The sequence below is a fragment of the Sorex araneus genome, chromosome 9 (assembly GCF_027595985.1).
Source record: "Sorex araneus isolate mSorAra2 chromosome 9, mSorAra2.pri, whole genome shotgun sequence".
Lineage (NCBI taxonomy): Eukaryota > Metazoa > Chordata > Mammalia > Eulipotyphla > Soricidae > Sorex > Sorex araneus.
Window position 1 is genome coordinate 17,398,032 of NC_073310.1, and position 27,677 is coordinate 17,425,708.

At 48.8% G+C, this 27,677-nt stretch overlaps 1 protein-coding gene across 3 annotated transcripts in view; it reads right to left on the bottom strand.

The window, feature by feature from the left end:
- ASCC2 (activating signal cointegrator 1 complex subunit 2) overlaps positions 1-19,388 on the bottom strand; it is a 47,490-nt gene extending 28,102 nt beyond the window's left edge. Inside the window, exons 1-5 of one of the 3 annotated variants that reach the window (XM_055146905.1) lie at positions 19,275-19,388; positions 13,440-13,537; positions 5,376-5,534; positions 4,829-4,999; positions 2,962-3,091 (exon numbers count right to left, since the gene is read on the bottom strand). In XM_055146905.1, the coding sequence (XP_055002880.1) occupies positions 2,962-3,091; positions 4,829-4,999; positions 5,376-5,534; positions 13,440-13,520 (541 nt within the window). In that variant the 5' untranslated portion in view covers positions 13,521-13,537; positions 19,275-19,388. Of the gene's footprint in view, positions 1-2,961; positions 3,092-4,828; positions 5,000-5,375; positions 5,535-13,439; positions 13,538-14,334; positions 14,399-19,274 lie in introns of those variants that run through there. The other 2 variants (XM_055146906.1, XM_055146907.1) reach the window with 2 other exon arrangements.
- Between the last annotated feature and the right edge of the window lie 8,289 nt (positions 19,389-27,677).

Consider the following 27,677-nt stretch of genomic DNA (forward strand, 5'->3'; position numbering starts at 1 on the left):
ACACACACACACACCCCACACACTCAGATAATGAAAGTTAGAGTCAATGACCCAGGGACCAGAGATAATAGTACTTTGTGTGCAGCCAGCCTCCGTTCAATCTCCAGGGCCCCTGGCAGAATGACAAGTAAACCCTGAGCACAGTGAAGTATGGCTCACACACACACACACACACACACACACACACACACACACACACACACACACACACACACACACACACACACACACACGAGCAACCCCAAAAGATGAGGGGTATCCACAGCAGAGAGCATCCTTACCCCTCCCTCACTGCCTGACTCGGACTAGAGCCAGATGTCACCGCCCACTCCATCACACAGCCCTTACACCCAGCAGACCTAAGGTGGACCTTGCCTCTGCTCCCAGCCTACTCCCACCATCTTCTGAAGGCCCTTTTGCTGCATAAGTTCCAGCTGTGCCAGCGCTGTTCAAACGTCTCCCTTCAGATGACTTCACGAAGCGCTGACTGACGCTGCCCAGGGCCTTTCCCTTCAGCAGCGTGACCGGGCTCCTGGGTCCATACCCACACTGGAAGCACCAGCCGCCTCCATGGTCTCCACGCCCCCACCCAATGCGGCCAGACTAGCCCGCTACCAGCTGGCTCCTCGCCCTGCTCTGAGCTGCAGAGGCTGCCGTGATCTCACCACAGCGAGAGCTCCCACTCCCCAGGGCTGCCTCATGCCAGGCACTCTTCACCCCATTTCACAGTCAATGCCTGTAACGATCCTATAAAAGCAGGAATATCTTTTTTTTTCTTTTCCATCCTTTGGATGAAGCACAGAGTAAGTGACTTGGTCAGAAAAGTACAGCCAAAGAATAGAGTTATGATGTAAATCAGGCAAGCCAACCCTTTTCTGGGGGTGGGATGATTTTATTTACTTATTTTGGTTTTGGGGGCATACCTAGTGGTGCTCAGGGATTGCTTCGGGCAGTGCTCAGGGAACTATATATATGGAGTGTTGGGAACTGAACCCAGGCCAGCCACATACAAGGCAAACTCCATACACACTATACTAGTTCTCTGGCCCCAGGTTGGATTTTTTTGTTGCTTTTGGCCATACCCAGTGGTGCTCAGGGATCACTCCTGGAAGTGCTCAGGGGATCATATGGTACAGGGATTGAAACAGGGTTGGCCACATTTAAGGCAAGCACTTTAATCCCTGTACTATATCTCTAGCCCATGCCTATTTTTTTAACCATCAAAAACTAATATTAGTTCCCAAAGTACAAAAGTGGCACGAAGCCCGCCCTGGTCTGGCCCTTCCTGTCTCCCAGCACTGTCCTCTGGAATGTTCTTCTAGAACAGAACTGTCTGACTAACTGTGCTTGCCTTTGCTTGGTCACCCCAGCCTCTTTGTCTACAGTATAATTATTAAAGGTCTTTCCCTGGGAAAATAAAATAAATTAATGGATAATCAGGCAATAATTAGATCTGAAGGTTGCTGAACTGAAAGGAGTAGATGTGAAATTTCACACAGAGAATGCTCCAAAATGTTCTTCCAAAATGCATAAAGTCTGCAAAGAGATAATTACCAAGGGATTGTCTCTGGCTGCACGAATTTGTTAATTGCTTTCTGTTTTCTCTTATACGCTTCCAAAATTTTCTAAATTAACATCTATTACCTTTTCTTGTTGGGAGAAAGAGGAAGGAGTGAAGAAACCCTGTTTTTCGTTTGTTCTGGTTCATGGGCATACCCAATGGTGCTTGGGCCTTACTCCTGACTCTGTGCACAGGTATCACTCCTGGCTGTGCTCGGGGGGGCCCTATGCGGCGTTTTCTGAGCCAACTGGGGTTGGACGCAGGTCAGGCAGTGCCTTCCCCGGTACTCTCTCTCCAGCCCAAGAAACCACTTTCAGGGACAATTCAGCTTTGTGACCAGGCATTTAGAAGACTGTGTCCTACATTTCTGGCATGAGAATAGCTGACAGTAGAAGTCCCTGGTGAGCCCCTCTTGGGATCTGCTGCCACTAGCTGGGACTCAAAGAGGAAGCCTCTGGGGTGCTGTGGCCTCTTTAGCATCCCCACAAAGCTGCCTCTGGGGGCTGCCTCCAGAGATGCCTTCCATAGCCGGAGTCCTCTCTGAACTCCACCCCCAGGAATTCTCAGCACCCATGCAAATCATGGCCTCTGAGGCTGCTCCAGCAGGGAGGGGCACTGGGTAAGAGACTCAGGCTGAGTTGTGACCTTGCAGGCAAGTCCCCCTCCCCCAGTTCTTTACCTGAGATGGAGATCCTGGAGCCCTCTGCCACAGGCCTGCCGTGCAGAGCAATGGGGACAGCGCCCCAGAGGCTTCCTCTTTGAGTCCCCGCTCAACGGCGTGCAGGACCCTTGAGAGTGTGCAGATCAGGGTGAACTCCCACCGCTGCTCTGCTGGGGGATCGGCAGACACACTTCCCCAGGCCTTTAAACCACGTGGGGACCCCCGGCTTGACACTAACACTCCAAGAGCCCCGAGGAGCTACATGCTCCCGTTTGTTTCTTCCTTTCTCTCAGTGCCATCCACTCACTTTTTCAGAGTTGAGGTTTGTGGTGGGGTTATAGTATCTGGTGGTGTTCACAGACCATACACAGGGGAACATGCAATGTATGGAATCAAACCCAGGGCGCCACACATGCAAGGCATTTGCTCTACCACTAAGCCACAACCCTGACCTATGTTTTGTCTTTTTTTTTTGGGGGGGTGGCGTTCTGGGCCATACCCAAAGGCACTCAGGGGCTATTCTTGCCCGTTGCTTGGCCATTGTTTCCTGTCATGCGTGGGGGACTGCGGATGACTCTCACGTGCAGAACCTGTGCTCCAGCCTTTTGAGCGTCCATCCCAGCCTCTCAAGTCCATTTCAAGCTATGACTGTTCATAATCCCCCTGTACTCCTCAGAACCCTCATTTTTGGAACCTCCAGTTCGGGATGTGTATGCTCCCAGGCTCGTGTCCTACATACCTATCATCTTCTGGAGGAGTGGCGAGTTGCCTTTTCCAAAGAGCACACAGAGGTCCAGGATCTTTGGGATGTCAAACAGGAAGTTATTGTAGAGGATTTCTCCAAACGCCGAGGGGGAAAAGAAATGATCCTAAGGAAGAGTGGAGAGGCAGGGTGTCAGAGACCTCCAGAAAGCACTGGCCCTGAGGAGTCACAGTAAACTCACAACAAACAGCATTCAACCCCCTCAACGAGGGTACTGCACGTGTGGCCCAGGACACACTTGGGCCTTGGGAACTGACCTGGAGCAATAGCCACTCTTCATTCTGATATAAAAAGAAGCAAGAGCACACTTGGGTTGGGGTTTCACTCTAAAACATTTATAAGTAAATGACCCGAACGTCTGGCATAGTTTTAAAATGCTCTAGAAGGGGGCAGGGATGTGGTTTCATAGATATGGGTGAGGCCCTGGATTAGATTCCTGCATGGCAAAAGGAAGAAGGAATCCTGAGGTGGGGGTTGGGGAGGGAGTGCCTCAGGACAAAAATGAAATGGAGATTGGCAAAACCTTGGTTCAAGCTGGCTGATGGGTATATAAGATTCTAGAGACTTAGAGAGATGATATGAGGAGAGGAAGAGGAGAAATGTGTTCAAGAGCAGTAAAGAAACAGACAAGAAAGTGAGATACATGTTCAAGGTATAAAATGGGCTTGAAAAGATGCTGAGGGGCCGGAGCGATAGCACAGTGGGTAGGGTGTTTGCATTGCACGCAGCAAACCCGGGTTTGATTCCCAGCATCCCATATGGTCCCCTGAGCACCGCCAGGAGTAATTCCTGAGTGCAAAGCCAGAAGTAACCCCTAGGCATCACCAGGTGTGATCCAAAAAGAGAAAAAAAAAAAAAAAAGATGCTGAGAAACAAAATGAGAAATCACTATTTTGTTCTGTTTCCAAATACATGCACATTTTGGTTTTGGGGCCACACCTGGCTCTGTACTCAGGGACCACTCCTGGTGGGGCTTGGGGTGTGGGGTGTGGGGACTGAACCTGGGTCAGCGACATGAAAGGCAAAAGCTCTACCCATTGTACTGCCTCTCCAGCCCCAATATATACATTTTGAAAGGAAAACAGATTTCTTTGAAATAGCCGTGATTATTAGGAGAGGGGGAGAGGAAATTTTGTAGGTGCCTCACTTTCTACAGAATATTTATGTAGGGGCTGGAGAGAGAGTACAGCAGGCAGGGCGCTTGCCTTGCACACGGCTAAATGATCCCCAAGCATAGAGTAAGGAGTAAGCCCCAAGTACAAACAGGTGTGGCCCCAAAACAAAAACAAAAAAAATTTCTGTAGAGATCAGACAGCAAACCATGCAGGGTATTTGCCTTGCTGATCCAGGTTCAATCTCCAGCATCCCATACGGTCCCCCAAGCTCCACCAGGGGTAAGCCCTGAGCACCGCTAGGTTTGGCCCCCAATCCAAAAAACAACAAAAATATTTCTGTAATGTCTGGACTGTTCAGAGATAGCCTTTTTAATTTTTCCCAAATGGGGGTGGGGAAACCAGTCAAGGTTTTGAAAGGCACCTACAAAGAAAAAATCAGAATCAATGTTTTCACCCTCTGACGCACAAGAAAAGGCCCAGTCATGCGTCACCTGGCAAAGGGCCCTCGGCATTCATTGATGAAAACCTCTGGGTGTAACAAAGACGGGCTGGTGAGTTAGAGGATAAGGGAGGTGGCACAGATTTCTGCCCCAGTGGTGGGAATAAAGGCAGAGGGGAGACAAAGAAGAAACATGATACTTCCAGAACCTTCCTTCCCAGGGGCCTGGGAGTCCAGCACAGAGGCACTGGGTATCAGGTGGTGACCTGTCACAGGACCCGGGGCTTACTTTGGATTCCTTGTGCGTGGACATGCGGAGGAAGGTGAGAAAAACACTCCGATGGAGGCGCTTCTGCATGTCCACCACCTCGGGGGCCGGGGCCACCCACTCGTCGAACTTCCGGGGGACATAGTGCAGGTAAGAGTCCAGGCACTTCTGCAGTGTCTCGTCGAAGATGACCTGAGCCAGGTGAAAGAGGAGACACAGAGTGCGTCAACGAGGCCCAGGGGCGCGTGGGGGACACTGCGCAGGGCGGGGCTCATGGCTCATCAGCCCTGGCCTAGAGCAAACACGCCAACCCCAAAGGACCAAGGAGGTATGAATGGGCCGAGGGCGAAACACAAGTTTTTAAAAATGACATGTTGGAAGGCGTTGTGTAAACATCTTTAAGATTGTGATACAAGACAGAGCAATCCAAACCACAATGTGCTGTTAAGGATCCAGAGTGAGAAGAGAAAAAAAAAAGCACCTCCTAGGAGAAGGAAAAACAACAACAGCAACCAACCCATGGCATGTCATGTGCTTTGTCTTAGTGTTAATTTTGATAGAATGTTACCTGGCACCAGAATTTATCGTGAGGCAAGGCCAGGAGCCAGTCGAGGTCATTGGCTACGAAGGTGGCGCGTTCCAGGTACTCCTCCACTAGGGCGGGAATGTTGTCTTTAGGGGGCGGTTTGTATAACACAAAATACCGGTCTGCCTTCTGCTCAGGGTGCTACGGATCCAAAAACCACGTGTTAACGTGGCAGAGGTTAGTCAGCGCGGGCCCATCTGCCAACCCACAGCAATGACAACACTCGGCCGTTCCAACTGGTGACCCTCCAAAGAGCTTTTACGCATAAAGAACCAAGTGTATCTAACAAAGGGGGCTTGGCTGCATCCAGGGCACACTAGGCGGGCATTCAAGCCATGTCTTTTGGGAAGCATATTTAACGACACGGGAAAAGGTTAAGGGAAGCGAAAGCAGGATTTACAACTTCTCTACTGAATAGAACTAGGTTGTGTGTGTGCATGTTTAAGTATAAATTTTTAACATATTCACACACTGGTAGAGGTTTAAAAAACAGGAATAGGTGGGGCTTGAGTTCAGCGGGTAGGGTGTTTGCCTTGCACGCAGCTGACCCGAGTTTGGTCCCCAGCATCCCATATGGTCCTCTAAGCACCACCAGGAGTGATTCCTGAGTGCAGAACCAGGACCATGAACATTGCCAGGTGTTTCCCAAAAACAGAACAAAACAACTTCCCCCACTAAAAAAAAAAAAAAAAAGAGGATGGGGTCAGAGAGACAGTACAGGGTTAAGGTGCTTGCCTGGCATGCAGCCAGTGCTGGTTCCATCACCAGCACCACATATGGTCCCCTTGAGTGATCCCTTAGCACAGAGCAAGAATAAGCCCTGAGCACTGCTGGGTGTGACCCCAAAATAAAACGAGGAAGAGAATAATACACCAAACTTAGTTATGGTTATCTCTAATTGGGGGTAGGGAATTAGTTCTTGAATATATTTTTAAATTAAAGCACACACACACACACACACACACACACACACACACAACAAAACAAGTCTAGAGAGATAATACAGCAGGAAAAGCATTTGCCTTGCATGATGTCAGGACCTGGTTCGATCCCCAGTACCCCATATGGTCCTCTAAGTACTGTCAGGAGTGATGCCTAAGTGCAAAGCCAGGAGTAAGCCCTGAGCACAGCTGGGTGTGGCCAAAAACCAAACCAAACCAAAACAAAAAACGAAAACATAACAAGAGGCTGGACAGTACAGGGGGTAAGGTGCTTGCCTTACCAACCCTGGTTAGAGTCCCCAACACAGGATATGGTCTTTAGAGCACTGCCAGGAGTCACTCCAGAGCCAGGAGTAGCCCTCAGCTCTACTAATATGGCCCCCAAACTGGGGGTGGGGGATACTAAAATAATGAATGGCCCTTGCCTTGCACCTGGGTTCAATCCCTGGAACCTTGGCACCCCATATGCACCTTGGTCCCCTAAGCACCACCAGGAGTGATTCTTGAGTGCAGGGCCAGGAGTAAGCCCTGAGCATCACAGGGTGTGAACCATTTCCCCCTCTCACCCTCAAAAAAAGAAAATGAATGTGTACTGCTTTATAAGCCTTTTAAAAAGTATCCAATTGTAACCAGAGCACCTTTTCTTTCAGAAACTGGCGATACTCCAGAAAAGGAGAGGGGTCACCAGGGCACTGCCCCAGCCCGCGTCCTTCCAGAGACCATCATCCACTCATCATCTCGTGAGTGTCCTCAGACCGATCCCAGGCATTCCTCTGAACGGGTACCCAGAGAAGGCCTCTGCTAGGGCCCGAGTGCAGCTTTCTGGATTATACCCTAGGTCACTTTCTCTGATATCCTTTTCATAATCAGGAAAAAAAAATCCGTTTTGTTGCTGTTTGTTTTAAAGAACAGATACTAATCAAGTCTCTGTGGGTTTCAACTTAGACTCTCTCCCAACCTCCACCTTGCCAGGAACAAACTCTGTTCTCAGTGGAGGGGAGCCGATGAGCTCGGCTTTCTCCTGCCGACTAAGGGCTATTTTCTCCAGGGCACGTGGTCATGGCAGGAAGGCGGGGCCCATGTCCCAGCACTTAGCAACGGCAGTCACCCAAGTCCCACACCTGACCGTCATGGGTGAGGGTTTGGGGTACAGAGGGAATCCATGACTGACAGGTCAGTCTCCTTGGGAAGTACCAGGGGCTCCCTACGGCCACCTGCAAACTTCCAAACCATGGAGTCCTGGGGCCCCACAGGAACCCTCAGGGGCCACTTCCCAGGCAGGACTTTAAGACTCACTCCGGTGTAAATCAGAACATCTGTCACAGGGTGCCAAGTACAAATCTTTGGGAAAAGGAATCCCGCTGACCCGAAACAAGTTCCTAAGCAGTCTCGAGGGCCTTTGAGTTCATCCCCCTGACTTCTAAGCTCTGTCCCCAGCTCCCACCTGTTGACAACTCCTTGCCTAGGTCACTTCTCCACAATCTGCTCCAATAAACACAGACACACAGACCGCCCCCCCCGAGAGTCTCCTTTCCAGCAATGACATTAACTGGCACTGGACTGGGCCAGAAACGGTGGCACATGTGAAGAAAAGAGCACTGAGTACTCAGAGCTCACCGAGAAGGAGCACCTTTCAGTCACAAAGTGAGCAACAAACCAGAGAAGGAACAGTGCCACCCTGGCAGAGAAACTGGTGGAGGGACGGGAGGTTTGGGGCTGTGTGGCGGGATGGGGGCGTGCAGGAAGGGATTAAGTGCACCTGGAGGAGAAGGGGAGCCTCCATACTGGGCCTGGCAGGATGGGAAAGCTTCTCAGGTGGCAAAACCAGTTACTTTTATGAAGACCTTGAAAAAAAAAAAAAAACAACGGGCCCTAAAGAAGGGGCACAGATTGCCCTGGACGGTGGGAGATGATGGAGGGAGGCACTACTGAGATGAGGATAATAAAATCCAACGTGTATCAGGCATCTGCGGGCCCCATTACCAGGGGCATCTCCCACAGTCTATTTTTTTTTCCTTTGCTTTTTGGGTCATACCCGGCGATGCTCAGGGGTCACTCTTGGCTCTGCACTCAGGAATTACTCCTGGTGGTGCTCAGGGGACCATATGGGATTGCAGGGATTGAGCTCGGGTCAGCTGTGTGCAAGGCAAATGCCGTCCCCACTGTACTATCGCTCCGGCCCCTCTACCTTTTCATTTGGGTCTACTGGAAACGGAGACAGCGCTGGGGCACGCCTCCGAGCACCACTGCGGGGTAGCTCTGGTGCCCCTGCACGGCTGGCAGACAAAAGGGAGAGAGTGTTCTCTCTCTTTTACAGAGGGGGAAAACAAAGACAGGCCCGTGTTCATCACTCTGCCCAGGCCACAAGGCAAAGGAGGCAACAGAGCAGCAGTGAAGTCACGATGGACACCACAGACCTCAGGACTGACCTCCCGGGCCCACAAGCCTTCATGGTCTCACTGCTCGTCCTTCTGACCCCAGCTCTGACCTCACCTGCCAGGAGATCTCCCGACTCCAGTCCCTGCTCTGCACTCCCCCAGCAGCCACACCCCTTCCCCAAATGTCGCCCCGCTTCTTGAGCTGTCTGCCCCGAAAGCCTTCAGCTCAGCGGCTGCTCTGGAGCAGTAGAGGAAGGACTGGATTCAAGAAGAACCCACAAGAACTGTGCTGGGAAGAAAGAATGTTCATTATCTTGATTATGGGGATGGTTTTGTGGGCATGTGCAAATGCCAAAACCAATTGTACACCTGAAACACATGCAAGTTAGCTTTCTTCAGGGCTACCCTAGAGAATTATACACAAAGGCCAGGCCTGCCTGCCGCCCTATCTATTGGCCTAAAGCTCTTTGGAGGCCCTCTGGGCCCGGCTCTCCCTTTCCCAGTCCCTGCATCCAGCAGTCTATGCACACATTTGCTGGCTGGACAGAGGAATGAATGAAGATAGTGTAGCCAGATACTGCCAAGGTCTCTGAGGGGCCTTGAATGTAAGTTCCAGAGTGGGGACTTGATCCCCTCTGACCGGGGGGATGTGGAGGATTTCTGGGCAGCAGCAGACTCAGGCAACATTGTCTACTCTTCAAACCTGGCATCGATCACAGTTACTATGTGAAGCTTCTGGAATATTCTCTGCCTGCCAATCATCTGTTCTATTTATTCTTAATAAGAAGCCATTTTTCTGCTTCCATTCCCGGCACCGCCAACATCGAAAAGTTAAAGAGCCATTTTGCATAGTCCCCCTAATGTTCCATTTAAAAGACTCTGGTCTTCCTCAACGGCTCATTCACTGGTCCTGGCGCGAGACTTTATTTCTTTTGGCTCTTCAATAGCAAACGCTAATACGCATCAGCTCCACCCAACACTGCAGAAGGACCTGGCGGTTGCCCCCCCAGGTGGAGATCTGCCTGTCTTGGGCTGGAGCGACAGAGACTAACAGGGGGCAGGTACAGCTCACAGGACACATTTGGGAGTGTCTGATGGACTACAGGGTAGCGCTCCAGATTGGCCGACAGGACCATTCCTCGGACCCAGAGCACTCCACGGGTTGGCGCGCATGTACTGCCTGCAGGAAGCCTGGTCCCCAGCATAGAGCCAGCAGTAGCCCCGGAGCACGTCTGGGCGTGCCCCCAAACTAAACCAAACAAACCAAGAGCAATCGCCTCTTGGTCGGGCAGCGGTCTCCCTCAGCTCACCCCCTCTTCCCATGCTGCTCCCCATTTCATGTTCCTGTCTCTGTCTTCTGGTTGTACTATCATTCTTGAGTCCTCGCGACCACACCACAAAGCTGTGTCCGTTATTAACCTTTAGGAACTCCTGAGGCTTAAAGGTTAAGTAACTTGCCCAAATTATTATTTTTTTTTTTAAAAAAAGGGCAGGAGTAGGGGGAAGAGTTGTTTTAGGGGCCATACCTGGTAGCACTCAGGAAGTGTCAATTCCTGGTGGCACTCAGGGAAGCCATAGGTGGTGCTGGGGATCTGAACCACAGCCATGTGCAAGGCAAGTGTCTAAACCCCTGTATTATCTATCTCTCCGGCCCTCAAAATGTAAGATTTTGTTTTGTTTTGTTTTTTGCTTTTTTGGGGGGAGGGGTCACACTCAGTGATGTTTAGGGGATCCTCCTGGCTCTGCACTCAGGAATTACACTGGCGATGCTTGGGGGACCATATGGGATGCCGAGGATCAAACCCGGATTGGGTGCATGCAAGGCAAACTCCCTACCCGCTGTACTATCACTCCAGTCCCAAAATGTAAGATTTAATGTACAGCCCAAGCTCCTAAACTCTCATACTGCTTCTACTCCCAATAACTGGAGTGAGAGGTAATGGGGTCGGTTTTCTCAAAACTCCAGGGTAGGGCTGGGGAAATAGTTCAAAAGACTAGGTTTGCAAGCAGGAGGCCCAAGTTTGCTCTCAGGAGCCACGTGGTTACCGAAGCTCTGTAGAGGCAACACGCCCCAGCCCCCATCATCACCCCATCGTACCCCTCAGCACCTCACCAGGAATAGCCCCCGGAACCCCACCGGGTGTGAGCCAAACCCAAGCCAAACCAACTGCAGGATGGCCTCTCAGTGCCCTGTCAAGTCCACTCCTTGCCCCTGCTCTGCAATCTAGCACTGCTTCTTTAGCCTCAGTTCAGGGCCCCCTTCCTGGCTGTACCTCCCCCATGAGTGTGAGTCAGTGTTCTTTTTTTTCTTTTTGGGTCACCTGGCAATGCATAGTGGTACTCCTGGCTCTGCATTCAGGAATTACTGCTGGCGGTGCTCGGGGGACCATATGGGATGCTGGGAATTGAACCCGGGTTTGCTGCGTGCAAGGTAAATGCCCTACCTGCTGTGCTATCACTCCAGCCCCGAGTCAGTGTTCTTGGGCAGCCCAAACCTCCTTCTCTCATGGCACTGACCACTCTGTAGAGAAGCTACTGGTCAGGCTGTGGGTCCCTCAAGGGCAGGAGCATGGTCTTTTCTCTTTGTTGCTTGGGTCCTGTATAAAACCAGGCTGGGGTTCTTGATCACTCTACTGGGTGCTTCCAGAGAGCCTGCTAGGACTGTTCTGGGAAATCAGTGAGGGGAAAGGACTGGGTCCTCTCATGGAGCCCACAGACTGGAAATACAGGTGCTCAGTGTCGGGGAAGGACTATACTGGACAACTCTTCATCCACTCATGAAACAGGCTCTGGCACAAGCCAACAGAACTTTTTGCAATAGAACTGATCTCTTCCTGTGCTGGCAATTCATCAAGTCACTCACCCCATGAGGTTAGTTTAAAAAAATTTGGGGGGATGCCATAAATAACACCAGTGATATGTAAGGGCTATTCCTAGCTCTGTGCTCAGCAATCATTCCTGGAGGTGCTTGGGGGATTCTATGTGGTGTTGGGGATAGAACCCAGGTCAGCTGCATGCAAGGCAAGAACCTTACCACTGTACTATATCTCTGCCTCCTTTTTGTTTGTTTTTCCCAGCGGTGCTCAGGGATCACTGCTGGTGGTGCTTGGGAACCACAAGTGGCATCAGGGACAGAATAGGAGTCAGTCTTATGCAAGGCTGTAATATCTTTCTGTCCTTATTTTAATTTTGGGTTTTGATCCCACACTCGGCAGTGCTCAGGGGCTACTCCTAGCTCTGTGCTCATGGGTCACTCCTGGAAGTGCTTAGGGAACCATATGTAGTGTTGGGGATCAAACTGGGATGGGCTGCATGCAAGACAAGTGCCTCAACCTTTGTATTATCTCTCCAGCAGGTCATCTGAATTTAAAATCATTATAAAACAAAAACAAAACAGTTCTTTGGTTTAGCTGTGTCTTGGGGCCACACCCTGTGGTGCTTAAGGCTTACTTCTGGTTCTGAGGTTCTGAGGGGGCTCGGGGGAACCATATGGCTGCCACAGGTGGAACCTGGGTCAACTGTGTGAGTCCGAGGCAAGCACCCTCCCCACTGTGCTAATGTTCCAGTCCCCAGTTCTTTAGTTGTACCATTCACATGGAAAGTGCTCAATTGCTACTTGTGGCAAATGTCTACCACTGGGTGGTAATTGTAAGTTTAATTCTTGATAATCTGATAAACATCCTTCATACGTAAAAAGGCTACAAAAAAGAAAAGAGAGGCTTTAGAGCAAACCTGAAGGTTAGGTTTGGGGGGTGGCGAGGGTGCACAGGCTCTAGGAGCAATCTTGAGTGGGCTTCTATCCTTGTATCCAACACATTTCCTTATTCTGGGACCTCAAACTTTCACGTTTCCTCATCTGTGAAATGGGGACAACCAAAAAAAAACCTCAGGGCTGTTCTAAGGCTTACGGGAGATAATCCGGATGCAGAGTTTTGAAAGGGTTGACCCAGTGCAAGCGCTCTATAAAAGTTAGGGACTATTATTAGGAAGGAAGTAATAGGAAGCCATCCAAAAAACAGGAAACTAAACACCAAGCTCTCTTCTCCCATGACTTTACTCGAACTCCCAGAAAATACTTCCTCCCACCATGTTCCGGTAAGCTCATATTCTTGGGAAAACAGCAAGTGAGTTCTGGGGACTCCAGGCCCCATGTCTGTCGCCTTTGTCAGCAGCCTGGCACCTCTCGGGAGCTCTAATCTCTCCCTGCAGCTGGCACCCAGCATGATCACTGTCTCCTTCTTTGTCAATCTCACCAGCCCTGAGTCGGTACGTGGCCCTTCTTAGCCGGCTGAGATAAAAGACTGGCCAACCTCTGAAATCAGTGTCCCCCGAGAAGTGTGGGTCGCAGCTTAGATAGCTCTGCAAAAGGCCTGCCTGAAACCTGAACCAACCTCCACAGGGTCAGCTCCCCAAACCCAGCTCCAGGTTTGGATCCGTTTCCAGGCCAGCTCAGGCTGAGTCACGACTGCCATCAGGCTCTGATTCCAAATTAAACGCTTAGTGGGGGGGATGGGGTGGGGAGGGAGGGAAAGGTATGGGGCAGTGACATGGAAATTGCAGCTCGGATTCAAGCCGATGCACCGGCCCTGGAGGACTGGTCTGGTCCCCAGTGAGTGGCCCTCAGGGTCAGTCTTGGAACAGATAAAGTAGGAATTTACTTTGGCTTCTGAAATTTCAAGAGCTACCAGGAGTGTATCAGGCTGAACGGCCTCAAGGCACCGGCTCACCAGCGCAGGTGAAGTCCTCAGCTTTCCCGTCTTCAGGTCCTTGCGGGTGATCTGGAGTTGATCCAGGGGCAGAGCTGGCATTGTGCTGCGTGAGCCTCCTGAAAGGAATATGGATGGGAAGAAGAGGGCAGACACAGAGGCTCCTGGGGGAAGCCAGCCTCCTTGCGGGGGCCAGTCCCTGGGTTTTCAACCAAGAGAGACACATTCCCCAGGTGCCTCTGGAATTCCCACCCCCGTTGAGAAGTTCTGGCTAAAAGCACTTCCGTGGTCTTTCTGGCTCCGGCACTTGGTCCTCCTTGACCAGTGAGCTCTGAGCACCACACAGCACCCAAGTTCTCCTCGTCTCTTGTGGTCTCTCCAGGAAACTATGCGGGCCACTTCATCAAATGATAGATGGACATCTGTCTGAGCACGAAGATGCTCCTTATAACTTTCACCAGATTTAAGTCTTTTGAAGTCTGGAGCCATAGGCAGTTCCTTACTAGTAGATGCTGTTAACATTTCACAAACCCACCCCATCCCACCCCCGACTGCCTAGGCTTCTGGAAAAGACCTGGATGAACAGAGGAGCCAGCGAGGAAGCTAGAATTTGTTGAAACCTGCCAGTGCAACCTTTTTTTTACCCCCCAGAGGCCCAATATGTGCACTCATAGTCTCCCATATTCCCCTTTTATCCTCTTCACAATATCACCTGGTCTGAGTCCTAGGACCAATGCGTGAGTTGGTTGAATCATGGAACCAGTGGGTTAGGTCTCTTAAAAGAACATTCCATTAAAATAAATAAAAGCCAGACCCCAAACAAAACCAAACTAAAAAAAAAAAAGCCACCACTGTCTCCATGACAACGAGAAGATCAAGGCCCAAATGAGGACACTTTCACTTCCTGAACTCTCACCCTGAACTCAAGGGGCATAGTCATCAATGAGTTACATACGGATACTTGGGTGTTCAGGAAGGCCCTAGAGATAAGAAGAAAGGCTGGTAAGGCAGAGCGCTGCCTGGAAGGACTAAGAATAGCAATGCCCACAGCAGTGAGAACTACACGCTGGTCATGTGCTAGTGTTCTTAGAAGGTGCTTTTTTCAGCTCACTCACTTTACATTTGTTCTTTTCTTGAGGAGGAAGGGGGTGTGGCTCCCAAGTGGTGCTCAGTGATAGCCAACCAGGCTGGTGGTTTAATGTGAGGGCCTGAGGACCTGGTGCTGCTTGGGTCCTTGGATACATAAGATGCTGTGTATCCCCCAAACCCCACCCAGCCAATATTGTTTCAGGGATTCCTGGGCCATACCCGTGCTGCTTGGGGGCTCCCAGAGCTATACCCAGCAATGTTCAGGAAGTCCTATCATGGCAGGAATGGAACCCAGGTCAGCACATAAAACCCAAACCCCTGTATTAGGATCCCAGACCTATCCTTATTAACTCTTCATTCATTTCACAAGTATCAGTCCTGCTAAGGTTGGTTCTATTAAATTCATCATCTGAGAAAACAGAGACTTGGAGAAAATGAGGAAGCCAGTACAGGTTTCATAGTAGTTGCCGAAGCAGACTGGTTCTTTTTTTTCGGGCGGGGGGGGGTTGTATTTGGGTCACACCCAGTGATGCTCAGGGGGTGTTACACCTGGCTCTGCACACAGGACTCACTCCTGGAGGTGTTCGGGGGACCAAATGGAATGCCGGGGATCGAAGCTGGGTCAGCTGCGTGCAAGGCAAATGCCTTACCTGCTGTACCATTGCTCTGGCTCAAGAGACTGGTTCTTAACCACTTGACTATCCTAAGTCTACGGTAGTGAGAATTGAGGAGGATGTGTCAGGAAAACACATTCTAGAACCAAGCCAGGAGGATCAAGAGAACCAGACTTGAGTCTTGAGAGTAGAGAGCAGCCAGGGAAGAAGCCCAGGTGGAGCAAACAGCAGGAGCAAAGGCGAGGAAGTGGGAAGCAGGTTGCTAAGCCAGGAACCTCGGAGTGTGGAGTGTTTGAAAAATTGTGAGGCTCCATCCTAGAGGGATGTGAAGAGAGAAAGAACTGGTCTGACTGGTCTTGTCCTAGGTCTAGAATCTCAGTGGACCAGAGACATGGGCCCCGCAGACAAGGGGCCTGGAAAATATCACAAGATGAAGTACCGAAGGGCAAGATTTTAATTTTTCAACTTTGCCAAATGTAGTTAATATTCTCCACTGTGTGTACCCCAAATTCTAATCAGATGATATCTGACAAGGCCCAGTTAGGCATGACAAGGAGTATCATGCTCAGTTGTCCAAAGAGGGCCCTGATTTGCTAAAGGTAAATACATGAGCAGCCAAGTCGAAAACTGAAGCCCAGCTCTTCTGTCTTGGCACCTGAGGCTCTGGTGCTGAACATGCTAAAAATACTTCCCTCTAACCCCCTCCAGCAATGCTGGTGGCTGGAAACTTCAGAGGTCTGAGTGTTAGAACCGGAGTTGCAGTGACTCATAGGCCCGGTTCTTTCCATGCTCACCTTCCAATGACAGGAGAGGGAATGGTGGTGTAGAGACCGAGTCTGGGAGAGTCAGATGGAAGCCGTGAAGAGATAAGGCAGTGAGCTGCAGGCTTCGCATGTAGGTGGCTGGGTTCAATCCCCAGCACCACTGAAGCCCAGCTCTTCTTGAGAGTGGAGAGTGTACTGCCAGGTGCCCAAGCACTGCCAGGAGTGGCCCCTGATGTATTGATGGGTGTGCACCAAAACCCAAAGGGGAAAAAAGGAGGAGGAGATGATTCTCCACCCTTTAAATTCTAGGCCCCAGAGAACAGGCCTAGACAGGAAGGGATGGAATCGGCTTTCTGAAGAAATCCACTGCAGCAAGCCTAAGCCTGTAAGGGAATTCAGACCCAGGCTAGTGTGTGGCTGAAGGTTCCACAGCTCTGCAGCCTGGGTTCAAATCCTGACTTTACCTTGTCCTATCCATGCTGGGACCCTGAGACAGTTCCTAGACCTCTCTAATTTTGATTTCCTTATCTGTATAATCAGAATGACAACATAATCTCTCGGGGCTGCTGTGAGAAATAATCAACGCTCACACGTTTCTTGGCACATAATAAGCATTCATTAAAGTGAACTTATTATTATTCAAGTTCCAATCACAGGCAGAGCACTGTAGGCTTCATCATTTACTCAGCAAACACTGGCTTGGCATGTAAAGTGAGTATCATTTGGTTTAGTTAGAACTATGGCAAGAAATTTCCAAAATGGGACCAGAGTGGAGAAAGAAAATGTCTTTGAGCAGGTGACCTATAATAACCTTAGAGTCAGAAGATAAAAAGGACATTTTAGGCAGAGAGAAAGCCTAAGCGAAGACTCAGACTTCTGATGGAAGAGGAAGACATTTAGTATCATTAAAACCATAAGTTGGGAATGAAGAGCTAGCACAGAGGTTAAAAGGTATGGCCTGCATGTGAATGACGCCATGCAATCCCTGGCACCATATACGACCCCCTGAGCACCATCAGAAGGGACCCCTGAGCACCATCAGGAGTGATGACTAAGCACACTCCGGGGTAGCTCCTGAGCATTGCTGGATGTGACCCAAACACTGGCCCCACCCTCTCCCTAAAAATAACAAAACCTCAATCAGAAAAACTCACAAAGTTCAAGGAAGAGATGACAAGTAAGGACAAAAAACACTGGAGAGCAAATCTGGGGCCAGATTAGAAGATTAGGGATGTGGCTCCAGTAGAACAGTATATTCCTCACCCTGGGTTCTATCCCTGGCACCTCCCCCCTACATATATATCTCCATAATCAGGGGTTAGTACAAGGATTAAGGCATTTGCCTTGCATGCAGTCAACGCTAGTTTAATCCCCAGCACCACATATGAGCCCTCAGCACCATATTTAGTCCTTCATGCACTTCCAGGAGTGATCATAAGCACAAAGCCAAAAATAAGCCCTGGCACCACTGGTGCGGTCCCTATCACTGTAGCACTGTTATCCCGTTGTTCGTTGATTTGCTTGAGCGGGCACCAGTAATGTCTCCATTGTGAAACTTGTTACTATTTTTGGCATATCGAATATGGTCCCCAGAACAACAAAAATGATACTATCTATTTGGCAGTGCCAAATAGATAGTATAGGGGATGAGGTGCTAGCCTTGCACATGGCTGACCTTGGCTCGATTCCCCAGCACCATAAATGGTCCCCTCAGCACCTCCAGGAGTGATCTCTGAGCTCAGAGGCAGGAATAAACTCTGAACACTGCTGGGTATTACCGTGCCCCAAATATATAGTTAGTCTCGAACGCCATGTTGAAGATTTTAGCCTTTGGTCTTTCATTAGAAGGCAGTGAGGAGTCATTTAAGTAAAGGAGACACATAATTAGAGAAAGACTAATCTGAAAGCAGGAATGACCTCCTGTGAATCACTGGACAGCAAGGATTGTTAATCTCATTCCTCCACTTAAAACACTTTTTTAATTGATAGAGAATCTGTGGTTTACGACACTATTAATATGGTTTCTCATGCGCATGATTCCAGCACCATACCTATTACCAGTATCGCTGTCACTGTATCACTGTCATCCCGACCAGCATTCCCTGGTAGTTTAGTGGTTAGATTCGGTGCTCTCACCAGTATCATTTAAGGTATTTTAAAGATCTTCAACATAACTGGCACCAAAGCCTAAAGAATTCTAAGGAAGGCAAATAGCAGGTGTGGTCCTGTGCTCAGAGCTTACAGTCTTTATGGAAAACACAGCAAGGCAATTAAATAACTATATGAGCAAGTAAAAATGTAGTAGAGGCAGGGCGATAGCTTGAAGGGGTGAGCATGTATGTTGCATGCAGGAGGTCCAGTTTCCATCCCTGGGACCACATGGTTCCCCAAGCATGTAGTCTGTGAAGAGCTCTGGGAGAGGCTCCCAAACAAAAAATAAAACAAATGCTAGGATGTATGCTATGTCAGCAAACCCCATGGGGGCTATGACAGCAGTGGACGGAGGGAACCGACTAGGCTGTCAAGGAAGATACGAGTCTTCGCTTCAAGTATGGGTACACATGAGCTAGACAAAGTAGACTGTAAATTCCAAAAGGATGAAGACAATGATGATGATGGTGATGGTGGTGGTGGTGGTGGTGGTTGTGACATCTGCACCCCTGCACTGCATTTCCAGTATTAAGCTGGACAGCAGAAATCAAAAGTCAGGGAAAGGTTTTATTTCTTGTTTTTATTGACCGATGTATTTATTTTGTGGTGCGGGGCTGGAATCCAGAGCTTCACACATAACAGGAAGGCGCTCTCCCGCCGAGCTACTTCCGGGTCCTTGAAAGGGCTTTCCTTTAGAAGGTGCAAGCACCCAGTACAAGGCAGGTCTGGTCTCACCCTCTTTCTTTCAGCTCAGCATCACTCTCCTCAAAGACCTTCCCTAGGGAAAGCGTTTGTCCCTCCAGTTCCTGCCCCATCTGTAACCCTCTGCTGCACATCCTTCTAGTGGACTTTCTCCTCCCACCAGCTGGCCAACTCCGTGAGGTCCCAGGTCTCATGGGTCTTGCTCTGTGAGTATCCTCGCTGCCTACTTCTGAGCTGGCTCGTAGGAGGCGCTAGACAACGAATGAATGAACCGTGCAAGAATAAAGAGAGAAAGCAAAACCCAAAGCCCGGGCGCGGAGACCGTGACTCGGCCAAGGGCACGTTGGGCCGAGCCTCCGAGACCCCAGGCTCCCCGGGTCGGCATCCCGGCTTTCCCGGCGGCGACGCGGCCCCCCGCGGCGGCGTGAGCGGCGGTCCTGCCTCCGCGGCGGCGAGGCCCGAGGCCGCCGGAGACACGGCTGCGGCTCCTCCCAGACCCGTGGCCCACCTGTGGCGGGGCCCGGCCACGCACTCACCTCGGCGGCTCCGCTCCCGGCGCCGCGCCGCCGCCGTCCGCGGTGACAGCTCTCCGAGCGCCAGCGCTTCCGGGGTCAAACAGCGATTCCGCACGCGCAGACAGGAAGCCTGGGTCCGGCTCCGCCCCCCACGGCAACCGCCCCGGAGGCGGACTGGGCCACGCCCCCTCACCAAGACCCCGCCTCCCTAGGGAACCGCCCTACCTGTAGCCCCGCCCCGTCCCCGCCCACCTCGCTTTCCACTTCAGGGAAGAAGGTAGCATTGAAGGGCCGCCCACCCCGAGGGAGAATGTGATTCCTCCTCTTGGAAAACTCCAGGATGATGCTAGGATTCTTAAAACCCCAGGCTTCCACCTTCTTCCTAACTTCTGTATCGTCTTACAAACTTAAGCCTCAAGAGTAGTTTTAACAAGTCAAAAACAAAAATAATGATACAGGTGGAAAGAAAGCAGAGATAGCCATACACACTGCAATTTACGGGAAATCCTAGAAAAGGCGAAGCTAAAGAAAGAGGAAAAGAATTAAAATAACAATAACATCGGGGGCTGGTGACTGCGTGGGGGAGGCACCAATGAGGCAGAGAACTTCTCTTCATCTTCCATGGTAGTTGCATAGATGTTTTATGTAGTCAAACTGTACACTGATGTGTATGCCAATGTAATCTGTACACCAATAAAATGGGAAAGTTTCTTTAAAGATCAAAGAAATACACTTTCCTGCCTAGCATGAGTGAGGCCCTGGGTGCAATTTCTAGCGTTGAGAGCATGCATACACACACACACACACACACAAACACACACACACACACACCCTCGCCCCCAGAAGACTATATCTATCCAGAGAATGTCTCAAGTGACATTGTTAGTGTTCCCAAACCTGCCTATGCATTAGTGTCATCACGGTAGGCTAGTTAAAAATACATATCCTGTGGACCAGAGCAATAGTACAGCTAGAACAGTGGATAAGGCATTTGCCTTACACAAGGCTGATGTGCCCAACCCAGATTCAATTCCCAGCATCCCATATTGTTGCGCCATCACCATCATGAATACTTTCTGAGCACAGAGCCAGCAATAATTCCTGAGCATTGCCAGATATGGACAAAAAAACAAGGCATATTCTGAGATGGAGAAATAGTACAGGGGGTAAGACATTAGCCTTACATGTGGCCAACCCAGGTTCAATCTCCATTTCCTAGGAAGTCCTTCAGAGCACTGCCAGGAGTGATCCCTAAGCACAGAGACAGGAGTAAGCGCTAAGCACCGCTGACTATAACCCAACCCACATCCCTGACTTCATCAAAGCCTGGCACACAGTTAGGATCTAAAAGGATAATCATGGGGGCTGGAGTAGCAATAGTTCAGCAAGTATGGTGCTTGCTTTGCATGCAGCTGATCCAGGTTTAATCTCCAGCACCAAATATGATCCACTAAGCCCCGTTAGGAGTGATCTCTGAGCACAGAGCCAGGAATAAACCCTGAACACCACTGGCTGTGCCTCCCCCCAGCCAAAAAAAGGGAATTATAGTGAAATCCCCAATAGAGTTCACAACTCAGTTCTGAGAATCATGAAATAGTATCCAACACCTTCTTCATGCCAGGTGGTAGTGTCCATACTGCCACTACAGGGAACTACAAATACAGTGTCTGTCCGCAAGGAGTTAACAAGGCAGGGGGCAGCAAGAAAACCAGTGACTCTGGAGCAATATTATAAATGTGAGATACTGAAACAGTGGAGGAGAGGGACCCTGACTCAGAAACTTGGGGTGGGGAACATGGAGAGACAATACAGGGTGTAAGGCGCTTGCTTTGCACACAATCCCTTTCAATCCCTTGAATTATATGTAGTCTCCTGAACACAACCAGGAGTGATCCCAGCAATAACCCCCTGAGCACTGCTGGATGCCCCCCCTCCAAAAAAATGGTGTGGGAGGAATTGGATATGATATCACTACCTAGAAAATTACCTTACTTGGTCTTGGGAAATGTACACTCATGGAGGGATAGATGTTGGAACAGTGTCTGATTGAAACTCAATCATGAAAGCTTTGTAACTGTATCTCACAGTGATTCAATAAACATTTTTTAACTATAAAAGAAAATTACCTTACAAACAGCACACATTAATTTGCTCACATTTCCTATCCTTTAGGAATAGAAATTTGGCACAGATTAGTCAGCTCCTCTTTAAAAGGTCTGCCACAAGACTGCAGTCACGATGTCAGCCAGGGCTGGATTCTCATCTGAGGGTCCATATGAAGAAAGGATCTGCTTCCAAGCTCTTGTAGCTCTTGGACCAGTTCAATTCCTTGTTGGAATGAGGACCTACCTCCTAACTAGACTTGGCTGGAAGCAGACTCCAATTTCTTGCCATATGGACTCCTCCAATGTGGCAGATTGATAGAAGAACATTAATCAACTAGCAAGATAATTTGTGTATCTCATAATCATAAAAGTAGCATCTTCTCACCTTTGTTGTGTTCTAGTTGGTGATTTTTGGTTTTAGTTTTCTGGGGTTGGGGGAGTAGATTTGGGCAATACATAGGATTATTCCTGGCTAGGCACTCAGGAATCCTTTTGGTGGCGGGATTGCTGGGGATTGAACTGAAGTTGACTGCATGCAAAGCAAGTGCTTTAACCGCAGTTCTCTCTCCAACCCCTGTCATGTTTTATTTGTTTGTTAGTGAAAAATCATAGCTTTACTTGTATACATGGACAGAATATTACACAGCACATGATACCAGGAGGGGGGATGGATTCCCTGGGACCTCGGAGTCTGCCTGCCTTAGATACCAAGAGTGCACATGTGACCTAGATCTGCAGAGATACAGAGGAGTAAAAGCCAGTCATGATCGCATATCCACATTTGTCAGGTTTCATGCTATCCCAGGTATACACTAAATAATTAGCTCCATGACTCATATAAGAGATGTAAGACTGGGGCAATAGCCCCAAGGGCATGTTTTGCATATGTGGGAATCCTGGACTCAGTCACCAGCACTATTTGGTCCGCTGAGTTCTGTGCTGGGCGTGGACTCTCCCTCAGCCCCAGAGGGATCCAGGGCCTGGGATATAGCTCAGTGGTACAGCACCAACTTCCATTGCGGTTTTGAAGCCATGGGTCTGAACCCTGGTGCTATAAAAAAAGAGAAAAGAGAAAAGACAAGTAACTTCTCCAAACATGTTTCAGATTCTGCGTCTGTTAAGAGGAGTCACTGTATGCACTTCGACATCTTTAGGAGAACAAATGATAGTGCAAATAATACCAAACATGAAATAAATGCTTAAGAAATCTGGATGAAGGTCAAGAGAGAGTAGGCTGAGCATATGCTTTGCATGCTAGAAGCCAGGGTTCAATCATTGGCACCACACAGACACCTGAGCACTACTGGCAGCCAGAACCAAAAGGTAAAGAGGACCAGAGTGACAATAGAGCAGGTAATGCTCTGATCTTATACATGGCTGACCTGGATCTTATCCCCAGAACTGCATATGGTCCCCTGAATACCAGAAGGAGTGTTCCCTCAGCAGAACACCATGGGGTGTGACCCAAAAACAGAAGGAAAGAAGGAAAGAAAGAAAGAAAGAAAGAAAGAAAGAAAGAAAGAAAGAAAGAAAGAAAGAAAGAAAGAAAGGAAGGAAGGAAGGAAGAAAGAGAGGAGGAAGAGAGTGAGAGTGGGGAGGGAGGGAGGGAGGGAGGAAATGAAAGAAGGAAGGAAGGGAGAAAAAAGGAAGGAAAAAAGGAAGGAAAGAAGAAAGGAAGGAAGGAAGGACTTGCTTTTTTTTTTTTTTTTTTTTTTTTGGCTTTTTGGGTCACACCTGGCAATGCTCAGGGCTGAATCCTGGCTCTGCACTCAGGAATCACTCCTGGCGCTGCTTGGGGGACCATATGGGATGTTGGGAATCGAACCCGGGTCAGCCGCGTGCAAGGCAAACGCCCTACTCGCTGTGCTATCACTCCAGCCCCCAGTACTTGCTTTTTGAGCCCATGTTCTCCCTTGGACGTGTATCTTGCTTGCTTGTCTCAATGTTCCTTTGCTTGTCTATTTCTACTTTGGAGAAGTCTTTGTTCTAACTAGAACATGTACTTTTCCTTCTCTCCCTCTTCACATCTTTCTAAATAAGTTTCAATAAAACCTACCTTTTAAAGAAAGGGGGGAAGAGGGAAGGGAGTGAAAGAGACACAGAAAGAGAAATGATAGCTAATACAGGGGTTAAAACATCTGCCTTTCATTGTGGTTGACCCTGGTTTGATTCCTGGAACCTTATACATTCTGCTAAGCCCTGCCAGGAATGATCTCTGAGCACAGAGCCCTGAGCACCATGGTAGCCCCTGAGCACCATCCAGTATGGCCCCAAGAAACAAAAAGCAAGGGGCTAAGGTATTTGCCTACACTACATATGATCCCCTAAGCATCTCCAGGAATGATCCCTGAGCACAAAGCCAAGAGTAATCCTTGGGCACTACAGGGTGTGACCTAAAGAACAAAAAGGGGAAAGGAAGAGCAAAATGAAAAGAACAAAACAAACAAAAGAGAGAACAAATAAAAGAAGATGCAAGGGAAAAGAAAGAAATCTGGGTTGGGAAGAAGAAAGGAAAGAAAAATAGAACACAGAGGAAGGAAGTACAAAGTAGGAGAAGAGAGAGATCAGGACGGAAGAAAGAAGAAAAGAGATTCCTTATAAGTTTGAGTGTTGAACCTTATATCACATTCATCTTTGTTGTCTCTTCTTTGCTTGAAGAGATTTGTGCTAAATGAGAATTTCCTAAGGTGGCACTCTTGTGTGAGCTTACTTATGTCCAAACTCAAAGTAAATTAAAGAAAACCACTCTAGGACTGAGAATGTAATTTGGTGGTAGAGTCCAGGCAAAAAGAGAGAGTTAAAAGGCTGAATGTATGCTTGGCATTCAGGAGACCTGAGTTCAACCCCAGGCACTGTGCGATCTCATTAGCACTTTAGCACCCCTGAAACAACTTGAAACATAGTGCTGGGAGTAGGTTCCCTGACATTTCCCCGCCTTCCAGAACACACACACACACACACACACACACACACACACACTCACACACACTCACACACACACTCACACGCACGCACGCACGCACGCCTAAGGACAACAAAATAAAAACCCACTGACATTAGGCTAGAGAACTAGTTCGCTGGGCTGGAGTGCACACTTTGCTTTCAGGAGGCTGGGCTTTGATTCCTGGCACCACAGTGTCCCCCAAGCACTGCCAAGAGAGGCCATTGAGCATTGGGTCAGAAGTAGCCCCTGAGCACCACTGGGTGTGGCCCCCAACCAGAACAGCAAAAAATTAACACAGCTAATTTCCTTTAAGAGCAAATATTTGGGTTGGCAGAAGCATGTGCTTTTGGTGCTCATAAACTAATCAAGTCTAGAGATAACTTGGAAAAAGACTCTAAAGGTTAGAGCTAGCAAATCAGCATAGGAACATGTGGGCCTGAGTCCCAATTGGCCCAAGCTCACTGGGTGACCGAAAATGAATCAGTGATGTCTTTGTGTTTTGGTCTTCCAGCAAGTGTGTTTGTGGTACATCCATTGTTGGGGTTTGCTGCCCCAGTGTTTATTTCCTCTGTTTCCCCATCAACAGCAACGTGATTACACTTCAGGGAATCTCTTGATTCAGAGCGCATAGAGTAGAACAGATTCCTTATCCAGAGTTGAAGGGTGTGCAATTGTATTAGCTGTCTGCTGCTGTGCCACAAATGACCTCAAAACCCAGTGGCTGAAAATAATCATTTTCATTATCTCACATAGTTTCGGTGGGTTTGGAATTCCAAAGTTGTTGGGCGGGGTGATCCTGGCTCATGGTCTCCGCTGGGAGTGCATTCATCTGAAGCCTTGGCTAGAGCTTCCAGGGGGTACCTACTCACATAGTTGGCATGTTGTCTCTGCTGCCTGTTGTCAAGAAGCCTCAGCTTTGCTCAGAGCTGCTGAGAGCCTAAGAGATAGTACAGTGAATAAAGCACTCGCCTTGCACTCAACTGACCTGAATTTCAGTCATTGCACCGCATATGGTCCCCCGAGCCTCACCAACACTGATTCCTGAGCACAGAACTGGGAGGAAGCCCTGAGCATTGCTGGGTGTGACCCAAATATCAAAAGGGAAAAAATAGAGTTGCTTGAATATCCCTACAACTTGATCCCAGTTTTTTTCAGAGATCTAAGCAGAATCAGCAGTGTGTCTGGAAAGTCTGTGACCTAGCCTTGGGGTCCATATTAGTTCAGTTAAATTATATTTTCATTGGTCACACAGGCTAGCCTTGGCTTACTCTAGAAGGAGTTATAGAAGGACACAGACATCAGGAAGTAAGATTATTGGGACAATTTGAGGAAGAATTTGGGCCACATCCTGCAGTTCTTAGGGGCCACTACTGGTCCCAGGCTTAGAAGTGGCCCTTAATGCTCAGGGGACCATATGCATTGTGGGTATCAAGCTGGGGTCAGCTGCATTGTAAGGCAAGTGCCTTACTCACTGTACTAGCTGTACTATCTCTGGCCTGGGAGCTATTTTTAAATCTGGTTATTACATCAATTTAAGACAAACCTGGCCAATTGGCATGTTTCAAACCTTCAGCAATAGTCCAGACTAAAGAAGACATGTGTGATCCACACCTTTCCAGTGATACCTAATTTTACAGGATCTTTACTTGTGTGAAAGGGGAACATTTTCTTTCTTGTCTTTTTTGTTTCTGTTTTCTTTTTGTTTTGGGGCCATGTCCGGCAGTGCTCAGGGCTTACTCCTGGCTCTGAGCTCATAGATCACTTCTGGTGGGGCTCTAGAGACCATATGTGGTGCCAGATAATGAACCTGAGTCTGCCACATGAAAGTCAAGTGCCTGACCTGCTGTACTATTGCTTCAGCCAGAAAAGTATTCTTTCTGGTTATATTGTTAGCAGTAAGAATGAACTAAGGGGTCTGGAAAACGGCGCAGTGGCTAAAGCATCTGACTTGTGGTCAAGACCATGAGTTTTGTTGAAGGCGCTGCAGTATATGCCGAATGTGATCCTGGCTGCCCTGCAATCTGAGGTCTCAGAACTATAAGCAAGATCCAGCTACACTGCCGCTAAGTGAGTAAGCACAATTAAAGGACGCAACATCCAGCAAACACTTAAGCCAAAAACCTGTGTGACCACTTGAGCCAAGCAGATGCACCACCCCCAGTGACTCTGACAAGCATTATAGCCAGAATGAGTGTGAACATCGCCATTAAAGAGTGTGGCCCCTAAGAGCTCCAAGAGTGTGACCCCAAGAGCTCCACAACCACATGTGAGAGCACTGTAGCCAAATGTATATCTGCGTCCCATCCAACGCAACAACAGCAACAAGAAGGGAAAGGAAATAAAAAGATAAATTAGGAACAGGGAGATGGGTCAGAGGGCTGGAGTGCATGCTCTGCATGCAGGAGCCCTGTTTAGTCCTTGACATTGAATGACCCCTGGAGAGCCGCTGGGAGTGACGCCTGAACATGAAGTTGAGGTAATCTCTGGACTCTGCCAGATATGACCCCCAAAATAAAATAAAATAGGATGGGGGAGACATTACAGGAATTAAAGCACTTGCCTGGCATGCAACTGACCCTCATTCAAATCCCTGGCCCCTGGTAGTAGACCCCTGAGTACCACCAAGAATCACTCCTCAGCACAAAGCCAGATAGTCCCTAAGTACTGGGTATGCGTGATTACACTTGCAAGGGAAAAGAAAATGGGTAAAACAAAGAGGTATTATTTTTCATAATTCTCTGAATAGACTAAGTTCAGTTCTTTTGCTCCATGTTGTATCAGGATTGTCACTTAGTTACATTCAATTGGGTATTCAATTGAGGCTGGAACATCCAAGATAGCTTCTCTCTCTGCTGGCTTCTAAGAAGGAAGGGTTCGCTGACTTGGCTCCTCTCATCTCATAGTCCCTTCGCCTACAGTAATATATGCCAGTACTACTAGAGCAAGAGTAATTTCTCTCCCACAGGGGCACACAAGGCAATATCTGGAGATGTTTTTGGTTGTCACAATAGGAAAATCTAGCGGGTAGAGGTCAATGATGTTTCAAAACATCTCACAATATACCAGCTAATTCTCTATTACAAAGTGCAGTCAAGTCCCAAACATCAAGATTAAGAAACAAGCATCTATACATGAGAGCAAGATCCCAAAGAAGCAAGGTATATAGAAGCTGGAGGTGTTTTTGATGCTAAACCCTGGAACACATACAACCCCAGCTCCTACCCATTTTATTGGTTAGAACAGGTTACAAAGTGAACTGCAGGGAGAAGATTTCAAAGGGCAAATAATTAGCCTCCCTTTTCCATTGAGGCAACATCAACCTACATTTGGACTCTATAGATTGGGGGTGAGGGTGAGGGGCCACACCCTACTATG